Consider the following 19,027-nt stretch of genomic DNA (forward strand, 5'->3'; position numbering starts at 1 on the left):
CGCTGTCCCCGCCGCCGGCTGGCTGCGGCCGGCCCCGCCGCCTCCTCCCCGGACACGCATTATTTACAGCCGCCGCCGTGGTAAACACCGGGCACGGCGCGCTCGCAGCCGCCGCCCACCCGCGGCCCTTCCCCGCGGCGCGGCCCCTGGAGCTGCCGGCCCGGCTCCGCTGGGTGCGGCCCCTCGCTGACCGCCTGCCCTCCGCGCTCTCCTTGCAGGACCTGTCTGTTCCACCTCGGGCTATAAGAAGGCGGATGATGAGATGTCCGGAGCCACGTCCGCGGCGGATCTGGACGAGGCACCAGCCCGCACCATTTACTTGAACCAGCCCCAGCAGAGCAAGTTCCGCGACAACTGGGTCAGGTACGGAGCAGTCCCCGCTTCTCCCTTTCCAGGCGGCAGCCCGCACACCCCGCAGCCGTGGGCTGGGAGGACTCGGATCCCTCTCCCTCGCCTCTCGACCCTGCCCACGCCAGCTTTCAACACAATAAAACGCGTCTCAGCCGAGGCGGATGGGTTTACTGCCTGCGGTGGGTACCAGGGTCTGGCCAGTGCACGGGCGAATCCAGCAGCAGCAAGGGATGAGCTGCTTCCGTCGACAGTAGTGAGAGCAGGGAGCTGGTAGAGCCGCGTGGGCAAGATGCACAAAAAGGTGTTCACTTCAGTAGGGCACTGAATTTTGGAGTAAGAGGACCTACTCAAGTATTTCTGGATGCAAGGGTTAGGCCATGAAAATTTAGTGGGAGTTCTGGGTAGAATCCAGTAAACTCCATGAAATGTCCCCTTAAGAAGTAGTGTTCGGTTGAAAAAACAACTGGGCTAAGCATATATGTATAGAATAGGAAGGAAGAAAAGAGAAAGTACATCTAACAGGACAAGAATGACTACAGAAACCGCAAGCTGGCATCCCTGTGTGTAAAAGGCTACGGTCCACTTTTGTCTTTTAATTGAAGACCAGAGGTAATCTTATTTTCTGTTTGGAGCCTTTAATGTAGGGGTGTGTGTGTGTTAATACTTTCAGTGGTATGATTAATACCATGTTGTTGTAGTTTGGAAACACAAATAACATGGACTGAAACATGGAGTATGAGGATGCATAACGTGAGCAAGTTGTGGCGGTGCTTGCCACACTTGCCTGGGGTTAGCTGGATGAACAGATGGCTCCTGTCATGACTAAGGAGGAGCATTATTTAGCAGGCTTCTGTTCATTAATGCAGATGTTTGGGTTATTGTTCAAAGAACAGTTTACACAATGAGTGCCTTTATGAAAAGAGAGGAGTTTTATATCATGTTGTGAAGTGATGATTTCCATTATCTGGTTTATTGTGTGTATTACCAAGGGCAGTTCTAAGAATATCCTCTGGAAGGGTGCTGGTGTTCTAGGCACCACAGCAACTTACTTATAGGTGGTTTTCTCCTCAACTTTGACTCGTTACATACTTGTCTGGGAAAGTCTGTGGTTTAGGAGCAATTAAAATGACACATTTTCTTAGTATCTTCCTTATTCTATGTGGGTAGAAACAGTGGATGTTTTCTTGCTTTATTTTTCCTTGACTGACTGAAGGATGAGTTTAACTGTTTCCTGTGCATAGGCTATTTGTGCTTTTTCTGCTTTAAGAAGGAAAAGCAGGGAATAGAGCAGAACCTGTAGTTTAGGTTTTCCAGAAGGGATTCTGTTCTGATCTGGCTAAATCTTACAGAAAAGTAGTGTGTGACTCTGCTACCAGGAACTTGTTCCTGACAGTGCTATTACTAAAGAGCAGTTGGGCCCAATTGCTGTCTGGCAGCTATCCCCTGATAGCTGTCCAAGTTTCTCATTACCTTTTTGCATCTTTGCCTCTTGACAGGCAAATTTTGAGTCATGAGGAATATTGTGAGGGATAGGGCAAAATGCAGGTAGTGTAATAGCAAAGTAGAGATACTTTCATTACCTGGTTAGGAATCTTAGCTCCTTAGTGTCACTTGGAAATTAAGTTGACTTTATAATGATTTGCTCCTGCTTAGTAAGAATGCTTTGATCCCTTGACTTTTAATGGGTGACAGACATTGCCTGTGCTCTTTCCATCCTCTGGATTAGCTTTCTTCCCCCAGCCTGGTGGGACTGAAGGCACAGGTGATCTGAGCTTGTAATATGTGAGTAAGGAGGCCTTGTGTGGAGTATGAGTGGTTGGTTATTTAGTTACTTCAGTATATTGGAGTTTCTCTTGAGGAGCTGGAGTTCTCTGTTGCCTTTTGGACTTTCTTGCTTAACTGTGTTCAGCTTCAGAATTTCATTCAGCACTGGATTTCTCTTACTGTTGGATTTGCAGACGTTTTGTCTCCCTAGGAAGCATGTGTACCACAAGAGCAAGGTGTTGGGTAAGCATGTAAACACCTGTACATAAGGGCTTGTGGAAAACTGAATTGAAAATAATAAACCAGCTTATTTTAAATTGCGTGAATTCTGACTGTCATATTTTTGGTAGTCATCAAGGATTCTCTGAATAATAGTGGGAATTTGTGAATGTTCATAGGAAGTTTTCTAAATTAAGGGTAGTGTGAAAAGCTTGCTCAAAACAAAGCAAAATACAGCAAGAAATGGAAGTGCAGAGCATGGAGGAGGGCAGGTTAGAGATAAGGCTTTTTGTGTAAGATGCTCTAAACATCTTGAGCTGCTTAACTTTTTGTGGGTAGAGAAGCAGTGGTAAAAGCGAGTTCCAATGTTTGTGGGAGCATAAAGACAAACTAATTTTGGATAAGTTAAGAAAAATAGATAATTCTCTTAATACCACTAAGTAGTGTGTAGTGCTATTGCAAAAATTAAGTGGATGGCAAGATGGCATTAACACTCCAAGAAGTCTTGAAGCGTGAGGATGTAGAAAGAAGAAACATTTCTTCTTTCCCCAGGCTCTCCGGTGTAAATGAGACTATGAGGAGGTGCAGAGAAATGGCCAACTTCTTTTGTGTTCTTGGAACTTTGTAACAAACTATTTCAAAACTTAGTGCTGTATGTTACAGACTGGATTTAGTTTGGCCCTTGACACGTGCATATATATGGCTGTCACTGTTGTTTATTATCCTGTAGCAGCAGTGATTACATCTGTAGAAACACCCCTTCTACCTGCATCAGAAGCTGTTTTCAGTCCTGCTCTGCTCATTTTGAAAAACTTGGTATGTGTTACTTTTTGGACGTTTTATTAAAAGGTGAGTTATGTTCTGTTTTCAGCTGAAGCATTTTAGAAGCTTTGACATATGTAAAAAATGAACAAATGTTATTACTTTGTGCAACATAGCTGTACTGCGGTATTAAATGTTTGCTTTTACGAAAGCTAACTAGTACCTGTTTTGACATATTCAGCATACTTAATTTAAACACTTGTCAGTTTAACCAGAGCCTTTCTGTACATTTAAATCCAGTAAGAAATGAATAATTTATGTTGAGGAGATTTCCAGTTGCTCTACACAGCTTTGTGCCACTTACTGTGACATTTGTGCTCTGGAGCAACCGCTCTGCGTACTGAAGCCCTGCTTCCTGTCAAGTGGCTGGACATGCCTGCCAGTGGGAAGTAGGGAGTAAGTTTTTTTTATTGTCCTTTGCTTCTCTATGTGACCTTTGCTTTATTAAACTGCTTTTATGTTGAGCCATGAGGTTTTTTTTGTCCTGCTGAGAAGAGGAATGATAGAGCAGATCAGGGAGTACCAAGTGTCCAGCCAAAGTCAGCCCACAACAAGATGGGAAACAAGCTTCCCTATTGCCTTGTAAGACCAAAGGAATACAGGTGGAGTGTGGTGGTAGGGGCTTGAATGCTGTGTTAATACTTCTGAGATGACCAACGTAACGCCATGAACACATTTCCAAATGTATCCTCAGTGAAGACTGGACATTTTTCTTGAAGTGAGAATGTTCTATAAATTTTGTTTTCATGTAAATTCAGTTTCTTGATGTTTAAAGAATCTACTCTGACACCAGTGGCTTGTTCTGAATGTATAATAGTACTGTAATAGGAATTTCTTCAGTGCATGCAGTAAAAATCACCAATGAAGTGATTTGAGCCCCTCACTTGTTGTGTGTGTTAATGTTGATGCAAAAGAAGTTGGACTTCTGGTTTATTCATCCAGGAAGAACAAGTATGAGATAACTTTAAGGACATTAGAAATTGTCTCCAAATTTTCAAAGCTCATTGGAGCTGTTCTTGTAAATGTTGCTCTAGGTAATATTCTTCTGTTCCAGGCCTGGTAATGCATCCTGGTGCAAATCTGACTTGCATCTGAATCAGGACCCCAAGTTCAGTCTCAGTTTGTGGCTTGAGTTGGGAGGTCAGGCACAGCAGCACTCAGGAAGGGCAAAATTCAACTTGTTTTTAATGGCTCTTGAATCCAAAAGCCTTGCTTGAAAGCTTCTTATCAAAACAGACTTTGGTGGCTTGACCTGTTGGGGAAGTCCTAAAAGTTGCATTCTGATATCCAGAAAATCCTCAGTTCAGAAACTTGTCTTCCATACGGGCAAAAGTTAAATTCTGTTAGAAAAGGTAATGGGCAAAAAGTCTTAAGTGTTTACTTTTAAACTGTACAGGGTCTTGAAACCCAAGTAAACAGGTGAGAATCAATTTCTTGTCTCGTAAGGCAGAAGCACTTGCACTGGGGAATTTATCCCTGAAGACTGTAGCAAGGCTTCTAGTATAATCATAAGTCCCATACTAAACAGACTCCTGTTTATTTGTAGTCCCAGACTGTCCCATCAGTGTCTGCATGATGCTTGCTGGTGACAAAACTGCAAACACGATCTTTATTCTTCCTTTAATTTCATGTGTGTTGTATTAAATGAAGCCAAGTGCATTGCTTTATTGGCTTTTGTGTGTGGGTACTGTAGAAGGTCAGTTGTGATTTAGCAGCGTTCATGCTTTTTGATGGTGTGGGGAGGTTCTCAATGGTGAAACAGGAGTTGCTGGTATCACTAACTCATTAGTACTGACCCTTGTAACCCGAGTAGTGTTTGCTACGACCTGGTTGAAAGTGTGGATTGTAGTCTGCTACATGCAAGTGAATTTCTCTGCACATAGTGGTGTAACCCAGCATTCATCTTGCACCAAAATGTATCCATGTTCTTCAGGTAAAAATGCCTCTATTTCTGTTCAGTTTATTCTCAGTAGAGTTCAGGCACTGGCCATTTGTTTTATTGTGTTAGTATTACATTTCAAATACTCTTCTGTTGTCATGTGAACAGATTGCTTGCCTGACTGCAGAACAGCATTTTGAAATTTTTCGAAGAAGGGATGTATTATTATAATCTGAATGCTGCAAGTCTAATCATGTGTTAAACTAATCCTTTAACTCTTTTTAGTTTTAGGTAGATACTATTTTAAGTGAAGAAAAGTATTTAGTGTAACATATTTTTTTAAATAAGCAAAAATTTGTTTCCTGCAGTGTAGCTGTTGCTGATACTGCAATCTATCACAATGAAAAAGGCTTGGGTACAGCTACAGAATGATTATTTTAGCCATTAAAATTCACTAAAAGTACCTGTTACTGTATGCTTGTGTTGTGTATAGAGATTGTACCAGTGTATTTGAAGCTGCTGCATTTTTGGTCTTGGGCTATTCCTAGGGCCAAGAACCCCTGGACAGTTTAATTGTTGAATTTTGCCTAGATGAAATGTCTGGATGAAAAACAACCACAGATATGGGAGTTCTAGTGCCCTTTCACCTGCTGTATGCTGAGCTCTCTGGTATCCTGAAATTGTTCTGGTGGCTTTTGGCGTGATAAATTTCATAAATCAGCAGTAGCAACACAGCAGGTGAATCAAACTGGGTCCCTTTTTCTCTTTTTGAGTCTCCCTGGCTGCTAGTGGTCTGTAGAAAAAGGTGGAAGAGCAAGTTTATCTCAAGTGGACCTAAGTAGAGTTTAAGAAGTGTAATAACTGCATTACACATAGTTTCTGTGGGTTGTGAAGATAATTACATTTCTCCCAAGACAGACTAAATATTAATTTCTTCTACCAGCCCCCTGCTTGTCACTAAAATAAACACTGCTTAAGTTGTGGTGACATTTAGAGTTTAAAATTTGCTTTAAAACTGAAGCTAGCACTCTGGCTTTTAGACAGCTAGCTAGCTTGTGTGACTTGTTTGGTATTTTTTTTAGCCATCTTCATATCAATGCTCTGTGTTTATGTGAAGGCTATTTTGTGTTTGCACAGCAACTAAATGTGGTACTAAACTTACTTTATTAGACAGTAGAATTTTGAGGTTAACTGTGCTGGTCATCCCTGTTTTTATTGAGTTGTGCTTGCCAGCGGGGCTACTGCAAAGCAAGGATGTATTACTGTAGTGATGAGCTCGCACGCATGCTGAAACAATATCATGCCTTCAGAGCTTTTAGTACTGTTTCTAAACAGTCTTTGTTTAATGTATTTGTTACTGAAAACCAGTCAGGAATCTGTTCCCCTTTTTGTAGGGATTTAATGAATAGGGAACTCATGGAAAGGCCTTTTCTGTTTGCGTGCTTTAGGAAAAGCCTCCAGGGTACTGGATTTTGAAGCAAAAGTGCTCTTGCTTCTATTAAATGTGACACGTGGTCTGGTTTTCAGGCTAAACTGAGCATAAGCAGTTGTGGCAGTGCCTGCTCTGTATTAAGACTGCACTACTGTAGGAGACTTTCCTAGTGGAAGTAATATTTGCTTTTGTAATTAACATCAATTACATTATTTGTTGCAGTCTTTTACTAGCTGTGTATGGCAGTAGGGCTGCTGATACTGGGGCAGTTTGGAATAAGGTACTCCAGGTTAGAAATTCTAAAAAATCCTTGCATGGTTAGGAGGTGATCCTAATGAACTAGAAAGTAATGGGATTGTTGTGCTTCAGTGGACAAGAGTTCATAGTGCATTTTCAGGTACTTCTGTCTTAACAGTGGTCTGTGTAAGGAGAGCAGCTGAGTTGAAGCACTTGAAGATAAGCTCGTTGCTGATGCAGCTTGGGAGGAAGTACAGGTAGCTCAGCCAGGCTGGGTTTGTCAGCCTGATCATCTTGCTCCTGAAATGGAGCTTGTGCATGAGGGTAGATAGCACTACTTGCCTGCTCAAGCAATGGTAACCATTGAGTATTGCCCTTAGCGCCCTACCATTTTACTAGGTGTTGATGTCGGATGCAACACTCAGATGTGCATGACCAGAAAATAGTGATGTGAGAATGATCTGCAATGTCTGTGCTAATTTAGTTTTTCCCTTGTCTAAAACACTCCTCAGCCTTAGTGGCTGGTTATCTAGCTGACAACTGTCTGCTTTTTTTTTTGTTCATAATTTGTCTATGAAACCTTGAATTTAACTTGAATAAACTGTTCTGAAAAGTTTTGTTAAATTGCAGCAGACCCAAACCATTGTGGCCCCTATAAAACAAGTTCTAATGGAACTTGACCTGCAGGGAAATTAGTGGGCTGGGTTGATATGTCCTGACTCTTTTAAACGTGTATGAAACAATAATTTTCCCCTAAATCATATGATTTGAGAAAAGAGGGCTCAGGGATTCTAAGATGTGGTCAGTTCCACCTGTAACAAACGAGGAGAAGGAGGAGTTTTCCAAAGAGTGGTGCCTTTAGTTGCTTCTGGTGGAAGCCCATACTATAAATGAAGAAATAAGGAATGTGGGGAAGTGGTGAGGTGCTTGAGATGAAAACTATCCCACTGATAAGTTTTCTTCAGCTGGAAGCTGCTATAGTTGTTCTCAGTCAAAGTTAAAATTGATTCATTCTAATGCATTTGAATACTCTCAATCAGTTTCATTGTCTGTGTGGATAATTTCAGACAACAGATTAATCTTCTACAGTTTTGCTGCAGCTTTGTTGGGAAATCTTTCAGGATTTGATGTTTCAGTAGCTAAGCAGAAGAATGTCCCTTAAACCCATTTCTTCTTTTGACAATATATGAACTTGTATATATAAAATGTCTCCGCTATTATGGAGAAACTCTAGCAGAGTGCAGGGAAAGATGGAAACAAAATATGTGCTTGGACTATGGACAGTGGTTGTTCCAGAGCTGGGTGACAGATGTAATGTGATCACTCCGGGTTTTTTTGTCTTGCTTTGGTGAGCTTCAAGCAATGATGTCTTGCAGTATTCAAGTTGTTGCACTTTTTACTCTGCAAGAGCAAGTCCTGCTCCTTTCACACTCCTCTGCTCTGCCCCGAGCTCAGGGACTGTCTCAAACTGTCTGGAGTGTTTAAGCACCACATACCCTTTTCCTGGCTGACAGAAGCGTACAGCCATGAACAGAGCAGTGAAAGCCTTGCTGGCTGGAGTCTTCCTCTGTAAGAACTATAGTCTTGAGGACTCGTCTGACAGAGCAAGGCCCTTCGATTGAATTGAGGACTGCATTGGTTCAGGCAGAAATTGCTTCCTGTTATAAAAACCAACAGTGGGTATTTAGGACCTAATTTTCAGTCAACCAATAATCATTTCATAAGCATATAAGTAATTGCTTCTAATAAGCCCTCATGATGTATTTTTTGGGGAATTTGTAAACAAGTTGATTTTTGTCTCTTTAGCACGTTTCAAGAAAGTACACCATCTTCCCTATGTGCAAGGAGGTAGATGACCTTTCACTGTCATACTCATGCAACTGCTAAGAACCTTGTTTGTGACACTTGGCTTTAGAACCACCTCCTCAGTATTCTACATGGGAGCAGCTTGTTGGTGAGATGTTCCTATAAATGGGCTTTCTCTGTACTCAGTGTAATAACTGAATGTTGTTTTTTCTGTTAATATCTCTACAAATATGTAAAGCTTGCTGCTGTGCCTCCTGCTGCAATGGTGACTGCCTGGAGGTAGCTTGTCATACTGCTCCTGTACTTGAAAGCTTTAGCAGAGCCTCACATGCTGATGTCAGTCTTGCTATTAAGTGTTGTGTGCCTGGCAGGACTTTAGCATGCAAACACCACTCTGCTAAAGACAGTATTTGAGCTCTTAAGTCAAGCAGATCATCTTGGGTTTTCTGGGGTTTTTCTCTTCCTTCTCTGTTACCAGGCATCTGACCTTTTGTACATGTTAATGAAAACAAAGCCTGTTTGCTCTAAGAGTTCAAGTCTGTAACATTCACTTTAATTACACAGCCACTTTGATGTGGTTCAGGTGTCTGTGCCTGGCTTTCTTAGTAATTGTTCCTGCAAATTGATGTGTGTTAACAGCACCAACATGAGGTGATACTCATTCTTCGGCTCTTGGAGAGTATTTCAAGTATGTGAACTGTGGCATGAGTAGGTTTATGTGAATGCTGTCTAGGAAAAGGCAGTTTGTTGTTCTTGTGACTGCTGGAAATGGGACTCCATGTATCTCAAGGAGGTCCCATTTTCTTAATCATGATTATCCTGAAGGTGAAGTTCATCTTGGAGTTGCCGTCTGAAGGAAGGGGTGGAAGTGCATTAGATGGCTGCCTGGAAAAGTGCAGAGCTGTGTTCAGCTGCATGTCGCCAGCACACATACATGTCTCAAGGAAGTAACTGCTCTGCCTCTCTTACTGACAGCCTTTGCCTCTTCAAGGATTATTCAGAAAAATAAAACTTGACTTTATAAAATATTTTTGGGAAACGGGGGAAAGGGCAATAATGGGAGTGGTTGTGCAGGAATTAGGTATGAATAGCTAAAGGGACTATACTGGAAAGCTGCTACTGAGTTTCTCAGTGCACTGTTTGCTACTTTTCATTTGAGTGCTACTAAAATAACTAGGTAATACTTGCACTAATACGGTAATGAGTTAAAGTATGTGAATAACAGTAATTTTTTCCAATTTATACAGTGATTGCTTTCAGGAAAACCTCTGCATTGCTGTAGAAACAGTGGGGCCAGACTCAGCTGTAGTCAGGTGTATCCAAATTCATTTGTTTAGCAGGGTTTGGTACTGTTCCTCCTGACTTGCACAGTGGTGTAACTTGAAACATGACTTATGTGAATTAACTTGCAGGTGTAGAGGAGACACCACTTTTAGTGTTTGCACACCTGTTCAACGTTTAAATTTGTGTAGTTAAGCAAGATTTGCATAGTTTACAGCTCTCGCTTTAGGAGAAACCAGTTTGTTGTTTGTTTTCCCCCTCGTGGTTCCCTCCTCTACCTGCCTCAACCTGTTCTGTGAGCTGGAGACTTTGTATTCTTGGAGTTAAGATGGCTCTGATTGGGGCTGGTCAGAGAGCTAACCTGCCAGTTATTTTTTTTTTAGTGACCGAAACTGTGCTATGAGTGAGCTGACTGAATTTTCTACCTGTTCATCTGTAGATTTTTAACTTTTCCTGAGCTTTGATTATCCTGAAGTTTTAACACATCTACCCGTTGGGAGGGAGCACAAGGCTTTTTTAGTATTATTTAAAAATAAATACTGTATTTATCATTTAAAGAACTGTTATTTGGAGCCAAATCAATTGAATGCTCCTGCCCAGCTTGGACTACTAGTAAGGTTTTTGTAAGAAGTTTTCTTTATGAATAATGACATGTATCTGCTTTTTATGCATACTTGTGGTTGCTGTTTCTGGTCCGTATGGTAACAGCTGACTGTGCCTGCCTCTAATTAGAGCTGTACCCATTTTCTGTAGACATCTGTGAAGTTACTTAAGCAACAGAATACATGCAGTGACTTAGTATGTACAAACCTCTTTCAAAAGAGCCTTACTGTGTTGGCATTAACAGAATTGTTAGAGTTAAGAATCATGTTTGAGCCAGCTAGCTGTAAAGTTGGTATGTGGTAGAATGGTGTTAATAAATGTTTCAGCTTGGTTGCAGTCAAATTCTTGTGTTAGTATAATCATAGCAATGTGATACCTAGAGGAATACTATTCTGATATAAAATCTGTAGTTGCTTGATGTCTAATTAGTACTTCTTGGAGAATTCACTTCTAGGTCTAAACCGTGAACTTGATTAACCCATGTTTTTAAGTCACAAGGTAATTCTGAGACGTGTGTTTAATTAAGTTCCGTGCTAAAGGAAGATTATTACACGAGACCAAGCAAATGTTGCTTAAAACAAAAAATACGTAGAGTTGGAAGGAATTAACAGCACTTGAAGGAAGTAACTTCATTTATATAATAACTGGACTATGTTACATGCTTTAAACCTGGATGTATGATTTCACTCAGTTGGCTTAGTAGATGTGAGCCAGGATAAAGTCCAAACACCTGAAATTTCTGTACAATATTGAGTATTTAAGTACTTTATTCTGGTGAGCAATAGTAGCAATAGAATGAGATTTGCAGTTGGTTGAAGAGGAAATGAGGCAAGTTCCCAAGATAAGATGCATCTTAATTGTTTTTTAATTGGTCTTGGTTTTTTTAACTTACCACACTAATTCTTCTCTAGTGTTCAAAATAGAGCTTTTTATAACAAACTGAGCCATGTTACATCTTGTTACTGTTTGATTTTGAAAGATGCAACAGTGTGTGGTTAGATGGCTTGGAGGTGGGGATGAAGCAGATAAGAAGGGAAAGAAAGTGGCTAAAGCAAATAAGCTGGAGAATGTAGTTCTCTAACCTGGTCCATGCAGAGGCAGGAGAACCCCACTGAACTCAGCTGCTTGTGGATCAAGGTAGTAAGAGTTTCATGCATAGCAGCAGCCTGTTGTGAAAGGCAGATCATGTGGCTAAAGCATTTGGTTGTCGTAGTTCTTTATGATTGCTGAACAGTGATGCCGTGCATTTCAGTTGATCTGGAAGGCTTATTGGTGGGAAAGAGAGGACTAGACTTAGTGGAAAGGTAGTCTTGGCACTGCTAGGAAACTTCAGTAAAACAGGAATTGGAAAACAATTTTTCTTTTTTTCTTGAAAGAAGTATCCTGGTGTTCTCGGTTCCTTGGAAATACAAGACTTCGTTAAAAAAAAACAACCCAAACCTGAACAAAGCAAAAACAAAAAAACCCAAAATGAAACCAAAACCAAAGCAACCAAACAAAACGATCCCTCAAAATTCCTGTCATTGCTTGTTGGGCCTTTGCAAGGCATACTGAGCTGCAAGTGCTCAGTTGTTAAATCTCCAACTCATGCTGATGGTCAGTAGTTTAGTAGGTGAAGGTTCTATGCTGACAGTTAAATTATCATGTCAATTTGGATACTTTTCTCCTGAAGTTGTATTTATGCCCATTATGGATTTGATGTGAAGATGACAAGGTATTACATAGGTGATTAAGGCTAGTTAGTGCAATATGGTTTTTTTTAAGGCAGAAGAAATAGTAGTTACAATTCAGTTATATGTATGTTAGTTACAATATTTATATATATAATGTGTGTGTGTGTGTGTGTGTATAGATATAAATAGGAAAAAAGCCAGAAAACATTAATCTGAAAAAGTGTGTATTGTTCTGGAGGATTATTCATAGCTGAGCGTAAGTTGTTCTGAAATGGGAAATGAGGCATTTGAAAAATGCAGTGCAGAATTTCTAATTTCTCTCATTCAACCCTGCCTCCTCCAACATTTAAATTCCATGTTTTGACGAGGGGTAAGCCCCTCATCAAGTGCTTGGAACTGAAATGAAAGCTTGCCTGTTCATGGTGTTGAAATTTGGGTGGATGGTAAATTCTCTGATAGTTCATCCAATAACAGAGGTACCAGTGATAAAAGTGTGCCCAAGGGCCGTCTGGGTCTGTGATACCTCTTGTGTTTGGTACAGCTCCTTATCATAACTGAAACAGCTACTTCCTCCATATTCTAAATCTATCTTTACTTTGTTATCTTTGAACTGCTTTCTAACACTGGCTTTTAGACTTTTTGGTCGTGATCCCTGCCTGATATTCTGATGAAGTACTAAGATAAAAATCTTCTACCCTGTAGCACAGCCAAGTACAGCGTGGTGACATTTCTACCTCGATTCCTGTATGAGCAGATAAGAAAAGCTGCAAATGCATTCTTCCTCTTCATTGCCTTACTGCAGGTATTGTTTTATTGCTTTGCCTTGTTTATAAAATGAAACGATAATGCAGTAAAAGTTATTTCTGTTGTTATGCTTAACTGCAAAGAAATTATTAAACTTACTTTAACAGTAATATTAATGAGGTATGTAGTTGCTAATTGAAATTGGAAGACAGAGACTTCTTTCAATGTAGTTTGTAAAGTCAAGCCTCTTTTATTCTTAATAAGTTAAAATAAGTGGTGTCATAAAACATGGAGCTGTTGACCATAGTTAGAAAAGAATGTGTGAATTCTTGTGAAACTGCTATCTGTTTAGGTAGTCCAGGTTATCAGTGCTTCCATGTGAATTATATAATTTGTATAATTTTCTTGTAAAGAGAGGAGAATTAGAATAAAAGGCATGTACAACAACAGTATCTTTTAACTTTATGGCATAGTTTCTTCAAACCTACCTAGACTGTAGGTTAGTTTGCCCACAGAAATTGCATGTCTGTCAGGCACAAATCAGACAGCAAGTCAGAGAACCTTGTGTTCTCTCTTCTGAGAGCTTTGCATAAAATTCTAAATGTAGAGGAAATTAATTTTAAATACAAATAGAAAATGGGTCTTTTTTCCCTCTGTTCACAGCAAATTCCAGATGTCTCTCCAACAGGAAGATATACCACCTTGGTGCCATTGCTATTTATTTTGACAGTTGCTGGCATCAAAGAAATCATAGAAGACTATGTGAGTATGATTATGGGGAAGGTTGTGCTAAAGACCAAATGTTTCAACAAAAAGCTATAAAATGCCAGAAAGCCGTGCATCTCTGAAGTCTATTGAGTCATTGCTCAACAACAGCAAAATATCCTTTTGACTTTCAAAGCTGTTAACTTGACTAGAATTTCTGTAACACACTGAGATAAATAAGTATTTTCATTATAGGTGGTGTGCAAGAAAACAGTAGAAATCAGGACATTTGTTTCTCCCTCTTCAAACTTAATGCTTTTACTGGAAAGACATTGTAGAGTCCTGACAAATATGTGGCCCTTTAAGATGGTCTTGAAAATGGGGGTTGGGGGAATGCAAGCAACTTGAGGACAGAGCAGAATGTTTTGGGGAAAACCTGCACTAACTTGCTTGTATACTTTGTCAGAATGAGGTCTTTCTGCTTTGCAAAGTACTGGTGAATAAAATCATTTGGATATCAGTCTAAACAACAGCACATGGAATTTATAGTATGTCTACCATCTAAATGGTCCTTATTGTTCATTTTGTTTTTCTTCAAAAAAAACCCCAGCTTTGGAGGCATTTTTTTTGCCATTAATACAGGTTCGAGCCTGACTTCCAGCATGGGGACTCTCACTTTGAAGTTTATAATTATACTCTTCTGCAAACCATTTGGATTTAGATGATCTGTGACTTTAAAACAAACAAAAAAATCCCATAAAGACAAAAAAGGACCCAATGTATCATCTTGCAGTTGGTCGTATTTTTAGCTCTAATGGTTTTGGAATTTGTGATGAAGTGTAATGAGGTGTAATGAAATGTTTTGTTTCCTTACAGAAAAGGCATAAGGCAGACAGTGCAGTGAATAAAAAGAAAACAGTAGGTAAGACTGAACAGTCTGTAAGTATTTAAAATGCAAATAGTGAATGCTTACTTTTGAACAATTCTATTGCTTTAACTGTCATGATGACGAGGAATGCATACCTTGTGTACTAGGTACTTACCAGTAATTTAGGATTTTACTTTGCCAAATGTTTCAGACTGATGATTGATGGTCTGACACTTAAGGGTGAGGCATTGGGAGGATTATTAGAATTTATAAGTTCATGTAATTTCAAGGTTGTCCAAAGTCACATAATTCTCAGCTCCTCCAAGAAAACCAAGCAATTTTTTCCCTACCAACCTCCATCCTGATTATTCTAACACCAAACCCAAAACCAAAACATCCAAAACTAAAAAAAACCCAACAACCCCCTGAAACATTAAAAGCTGCTGTCAGAAGAATTTTAAGTCATTTTTGTAAATGCTGCTGCCTTGTAAATATAGGAAGTCTGGAGATTTAATAGCTTTGCTTTCCAGAAGTGTCACTGAAAGAGAATATAACACTGATATCCACTGAATGCCTACATGTATCCCTAATGTATGGACAGCACTTGGCACTGTATACCTGAAGACATCAGTCATTTTCTTCACCTCCCTTAACTGAAAACCTGTGCAGAAAATAGGAAGAGCTTGTCAGTGGTCACCCTGTGATTGTCCTGTGCCATGGTCAGGGCAGCTCCATGTTCCTGTGTTGGGCAGCTTCACTTCTGCTCCTCTGTGCAAATGTGCAGGTGAAATGGGAATACAGGGACTTGAGCTCTGAGTAGAGCCCTTCCCTCCCAAGCACAAACACCTGAGGTGTCAAAAGCTAGAGGAACACTTAAAGGAACATGGGGAAGTGAGCAATCTGCTAGCTTCATGCTTCAGATAGTCCTGCAAACATTATGCCTGTTATTTTTACTGAGTTTGGTGCTTGAAAATTTGGGTTGATCATTAAGATTGTATATTAATACACATCAAAAAGCATTGCTTTATCAGTTCTCCTAGGTGATGTCTCTACAAGAGTCTGGGAAGATGTTTCAAGTGCAAGAACACTGTATTAGTCTTAAGCAATTGGCAATTAAGTGTCTGTAACACAACAGGCCTTGTTATAGGTAATATGAAAGATGGTCCTTTCAGAGGTTGCAGAAGCAGCTATAATTCAGTTGTAGGTAGAGAATGTGTGCCAACAAACCCTTCAAGTGAAGTTTGTCGCAGTAATTGTGGAGAGACAACCTTAAAGAACACAAACTGTTCTAATGGAGCTAAGTGGAACTTAGCACTTGAAAAACTATTTGAGTTCAGATTTTATTTTTTTACCTTTGAATGCTCTAAATAATTTTTCAATCTGATACTTAAAACTTTATCCTCCTACTTCTTAAGAGGAAGGCTAAAGAGGCTTATTCTTGAGACATATATTACCAGAATGAAAAGATAACTTAAGTTCAGAGTGGAATTAAGATGAATTAAATTTAGATTCTCTGTGTGCCTTTAGGTTCCTCTTTTAGCTGAGTGGTGTCTAATCAATGCATTCAGTGTGAAGAGCATTTGAACTCACTGGGAAGCAGATACCTGCTGTCTGCTTGCCTGTGTCCTGAACTCAACTGCCTGCAATGGCCAGTTGCTTACTGCAGCAACAGTCATGTAGGCTTTGCATTTATCTTGTTTAGTTTTCTAGAGCAGTAGTGTATCTTCAAACTTCATTTCCTGTATTAAATTTACCATTAAAAACATCAGTTTGCTTTGCAGAGTGGCTTTGGTATGTAGGAATTAAATTCCCTTTAAAAAAGAAGTTCAAAAGTTCTGTCCCAGGTGAGCACTGTACATTTGCATTAGGAGCTGGAGTGTGTTTAGGCTCTGAGCCAGTGTTTTATGTCTTGGATGGCTTCATGTGATGACATTGAATATAGAAACCAGACTCCATATAATTCAAAGTGAAGCCCCTGAGCAGTGTATTGCATAGAGAGCTCAGTAGTAACTGTTCTGATGTATTGATCCTCCCATTATCAAATAACAGAATAAGTAATGAGCATTTAATATTGTATGGGATGAGCTCAAATAGTAGACAAGCACAGGGCTAGCAAACTCTGGAACAAGACTGATGGGAGATGCTTACCCTTCAGGAGCCTCACTTCAAATGGCCCTACATACCTGGATGTGAATGACAGCATGAATTCCTAGATCCAGAGCTGGGTTTTGGTGTTGGAAAGCCCTAGATAGGAGGTTTAAATTGAAACTCTCTTTTTGAGTTAGAGCAGTCTTTTTAGGTACTTGTCCTTTGTTACTTTAACCAAATATCTTTTGACAATGAATAATTCATCCATTTTACCCTCCTATAAATATTCTAGAGAAGACCTGTCCTTTTCTGTCCTTTTGAGTACTCCTACAAAACTGGGTTAAGCAGAGTAGGAGGTGCGAAATCACAACCCCAAAATTTCTGAACTGTTTTATGTCTAATGGAAGCTTTCTCTTTAGACTGTGGGATTATGAGTTTAAAAGAAAATAGTTCAGTAATAGAACAGTAAGAAAATAGCTTCAGCAATTTGCTTGGCTATTTAATTTTAATTGCTAAATTGATTTCAGTAAGCATTGAGAGTGAAATTGTTTTCTAGAGTAAATTGCTTACTAGACCAAGTCCAAAGCACTTGAAGCTGCAAAATACCTTTGTGTGTGAACATAAAACAATGTCAACTGAATGTTTACTGAAATGTGTCCAAAATTTTCTGGTGGAATAGGGAGCTGTCTAAACCATGGCACAGGAGAATGCTGACTGTTGCAGCTCCTCTCTGAGGGTTTGAGTTTTGAGTCAAGGCCACAGGTATTTTTGTTTTCACTTGAGATTCTGGATTCAGGCTTTCTCCTGAGCTCTGAACTAAGCAGAGCTCAATTCAAGAGCAGTGTGTATGAGGGAGAGAAGTGGTGCACCAAAACTGTTCTGCCCTTAAACTGCCTGTACTTGTTTGGTTGAAAGCTCAGCAGTTTTTAGATACATCACTGGCAGCACTTCTGTTGCTGCCCACCCATTTTTTGATAAATAGTTTAGTTCACTGCAATCCATTCACTGTAATATTAAATATCAGGATTCAGTGCTTCCATGCGTGGCCTGAGGACAGGAGTCGAGAAATGGGTTTCTTCTGCTTGATCTGTTCTGACAAGTCTTGCATTCTTGTTTGTGGAGTGGCCTATCCTGGGTAGGATGGTCAAGGCTGTATTCAGCAGAATTTTATTCTGAGAGTGTGGTATTATTTTCAAATGAGCCATATGTACGAATTGCATAGAGCTGAGGAGAAGATTGTTCGTATTCAAAGTAGGGGACTGACCTCTTCAACTTTGATCTGTTGCACGCTGCACTTTTTGAGCACCTTTGAAGACTGGCTGCAGCTGCTTTCAGTGAAGGTGAACTTGCTGTGTTCTGACCTGGACTGGACTGGGTTACTCATCAATAATTGGGCATATTTGACTTTACTGTTTTGGTGGAGTAGTATTAAGTATGTGTAGAATCACCTAGAGGAGGTGCTTGGGTGGAAAGGCATGGTGCAGGGTAAATGACTAATGAGTGTGTTAAGACAGCCGCGTAGAATTGGAGCACTACAGAAACCAAGGTCTTTTTAGCACCTTGTTTTCTTTTTCTTGTTTCAATGTGAACTTCATCAGTTAGGATCCTCCTTCTGCAAAAGCTAATTGTCGCTTTTCAGTAGGGCTTTGAGCCTGCTTGGCAGTTAAGCTTCAGATTTATATGGGCTGTTGGTAATGGGTGACGTTGGATGTGCCAGAGTCAAAATATTATGAATAAAATGCAAGGAAAAAGATGAGATTTGAAAATTCTGTGGTAAATCATACACAAAGTAAAGGTGCTTCCTGATACTGATTGACAGTGGGCAGTAATACCCTTTGTTTTAAGGAAGGTCATTTCCAAAACAAGAAACAATGCTGCCCATCTGCATGTTAGTATGAAACAGTGCCACGAAGAAATCAGGCCACCAGCTGTTGTCTGGCAGGTGATAAAAATTATATAAATATGAAGGGCAAATTCTTCCTCATTCTTGGATTCACATACCTACAGCTGTGAACAAAAGAAGTTCCAGCTTCTGAAAAACACATTTCTCATTTTTGTGTTAGTTCCTATTGTGATCAGTGTTTGCTACTGCTGATACAGTTGTTTTGAAATTTGTCTGAATCAGGATTTTTTGATGGTGTAATCTAACTTTAAGCTTTCTTTCCAGTTCTAAGAAATGGGATGTGGCAGAACATTATGTGGAAAGAGGTAAATAAAACCTGAGGATGGGAGGGAGGGAGGGAGGGAGGGAAAGCAAGTGTTCAAGAATTACTCTTGCCGGAATTAATTAGGAGGCTTAGAACCAAAGTATACTACATGAGAATTCTCTGTCACTGGATGCAGGGGGGGTGGGAGGGATCCTTTCTCTTCCAGTAGTCAAAATTGCCCTGAGCAAGGCACCTGAGTACCCATTTTTTAATCCTGGTACTATGTTACAGTCAAAAGCTAATGAACTGTTGTGTTTTTGCTTGTGCAGTTAATAAGTAAACTGTAAACAGTGTTTTGTTTTTAGTCCACCTGGAAGAGTAACTTTCACTGCAATGCTGTACCTCCCC

The 19,027-nt window shown here is 40.0% G+C and overlaps 1 protein-coding gene across 5 annotated transcripts in view; it reads left to right on the forward strand.

Moving 5' to 3' along the window:
* Positions 1-19,027, forward strand: part of ATP8A2 (ATPase phospholipid transporting 8A2) — a 320,936-nt gene that overhangs the window by 36,559 nt on the left and 265,350 nt on the right. For 3 of the 5 annotated variants that reach the window (XM_042014085.1, XM_042014087.1, XM_042014086.1), the window contains 5 exons: positions 219-363; positions 12,770-12,869; positions 13,475-13,573; positions 14,393-14,438; positions 18,640-18,680. In XM_042014085.1, coding sequence (XP_041870019.1) covers positions 219-363; positions 12,770-12,869; positions 13,475-13,573; positions 14,393-14,438; positions 18,640-18,680 — 431 coding nt within the window. Of the gene's footprint in view, positions 1-6; positions 81-218; positions 364-12,769; positions 12,870-13,474; positions 13,574-14,392; positions 14,439-18,639; positions 18,681-19,027 lie in introns of those variants that run through there. The other 2 variants (XM_042014088.1, XM_042014089.1) reach the window with 2 other exon arrangements.

The sequence above is a fragment of the Corvus kubaryi genome, unplaced genomic scaffold (assembly GCF_017639235.1).
Source record: "Corvus kubaryi isolate FWS band 111438036 unplaced genomic scaffold, C.kubaryi_AGA036_p1.0 split1-65, whole genome shotgun sequence".
Taxonomy (NCBI): domain Eukaryota; kingdom Metazoa; phylum Chordata; class Aves; order Passeriformes; family Corvidae; genus Corvus; species Corvus kubaryi.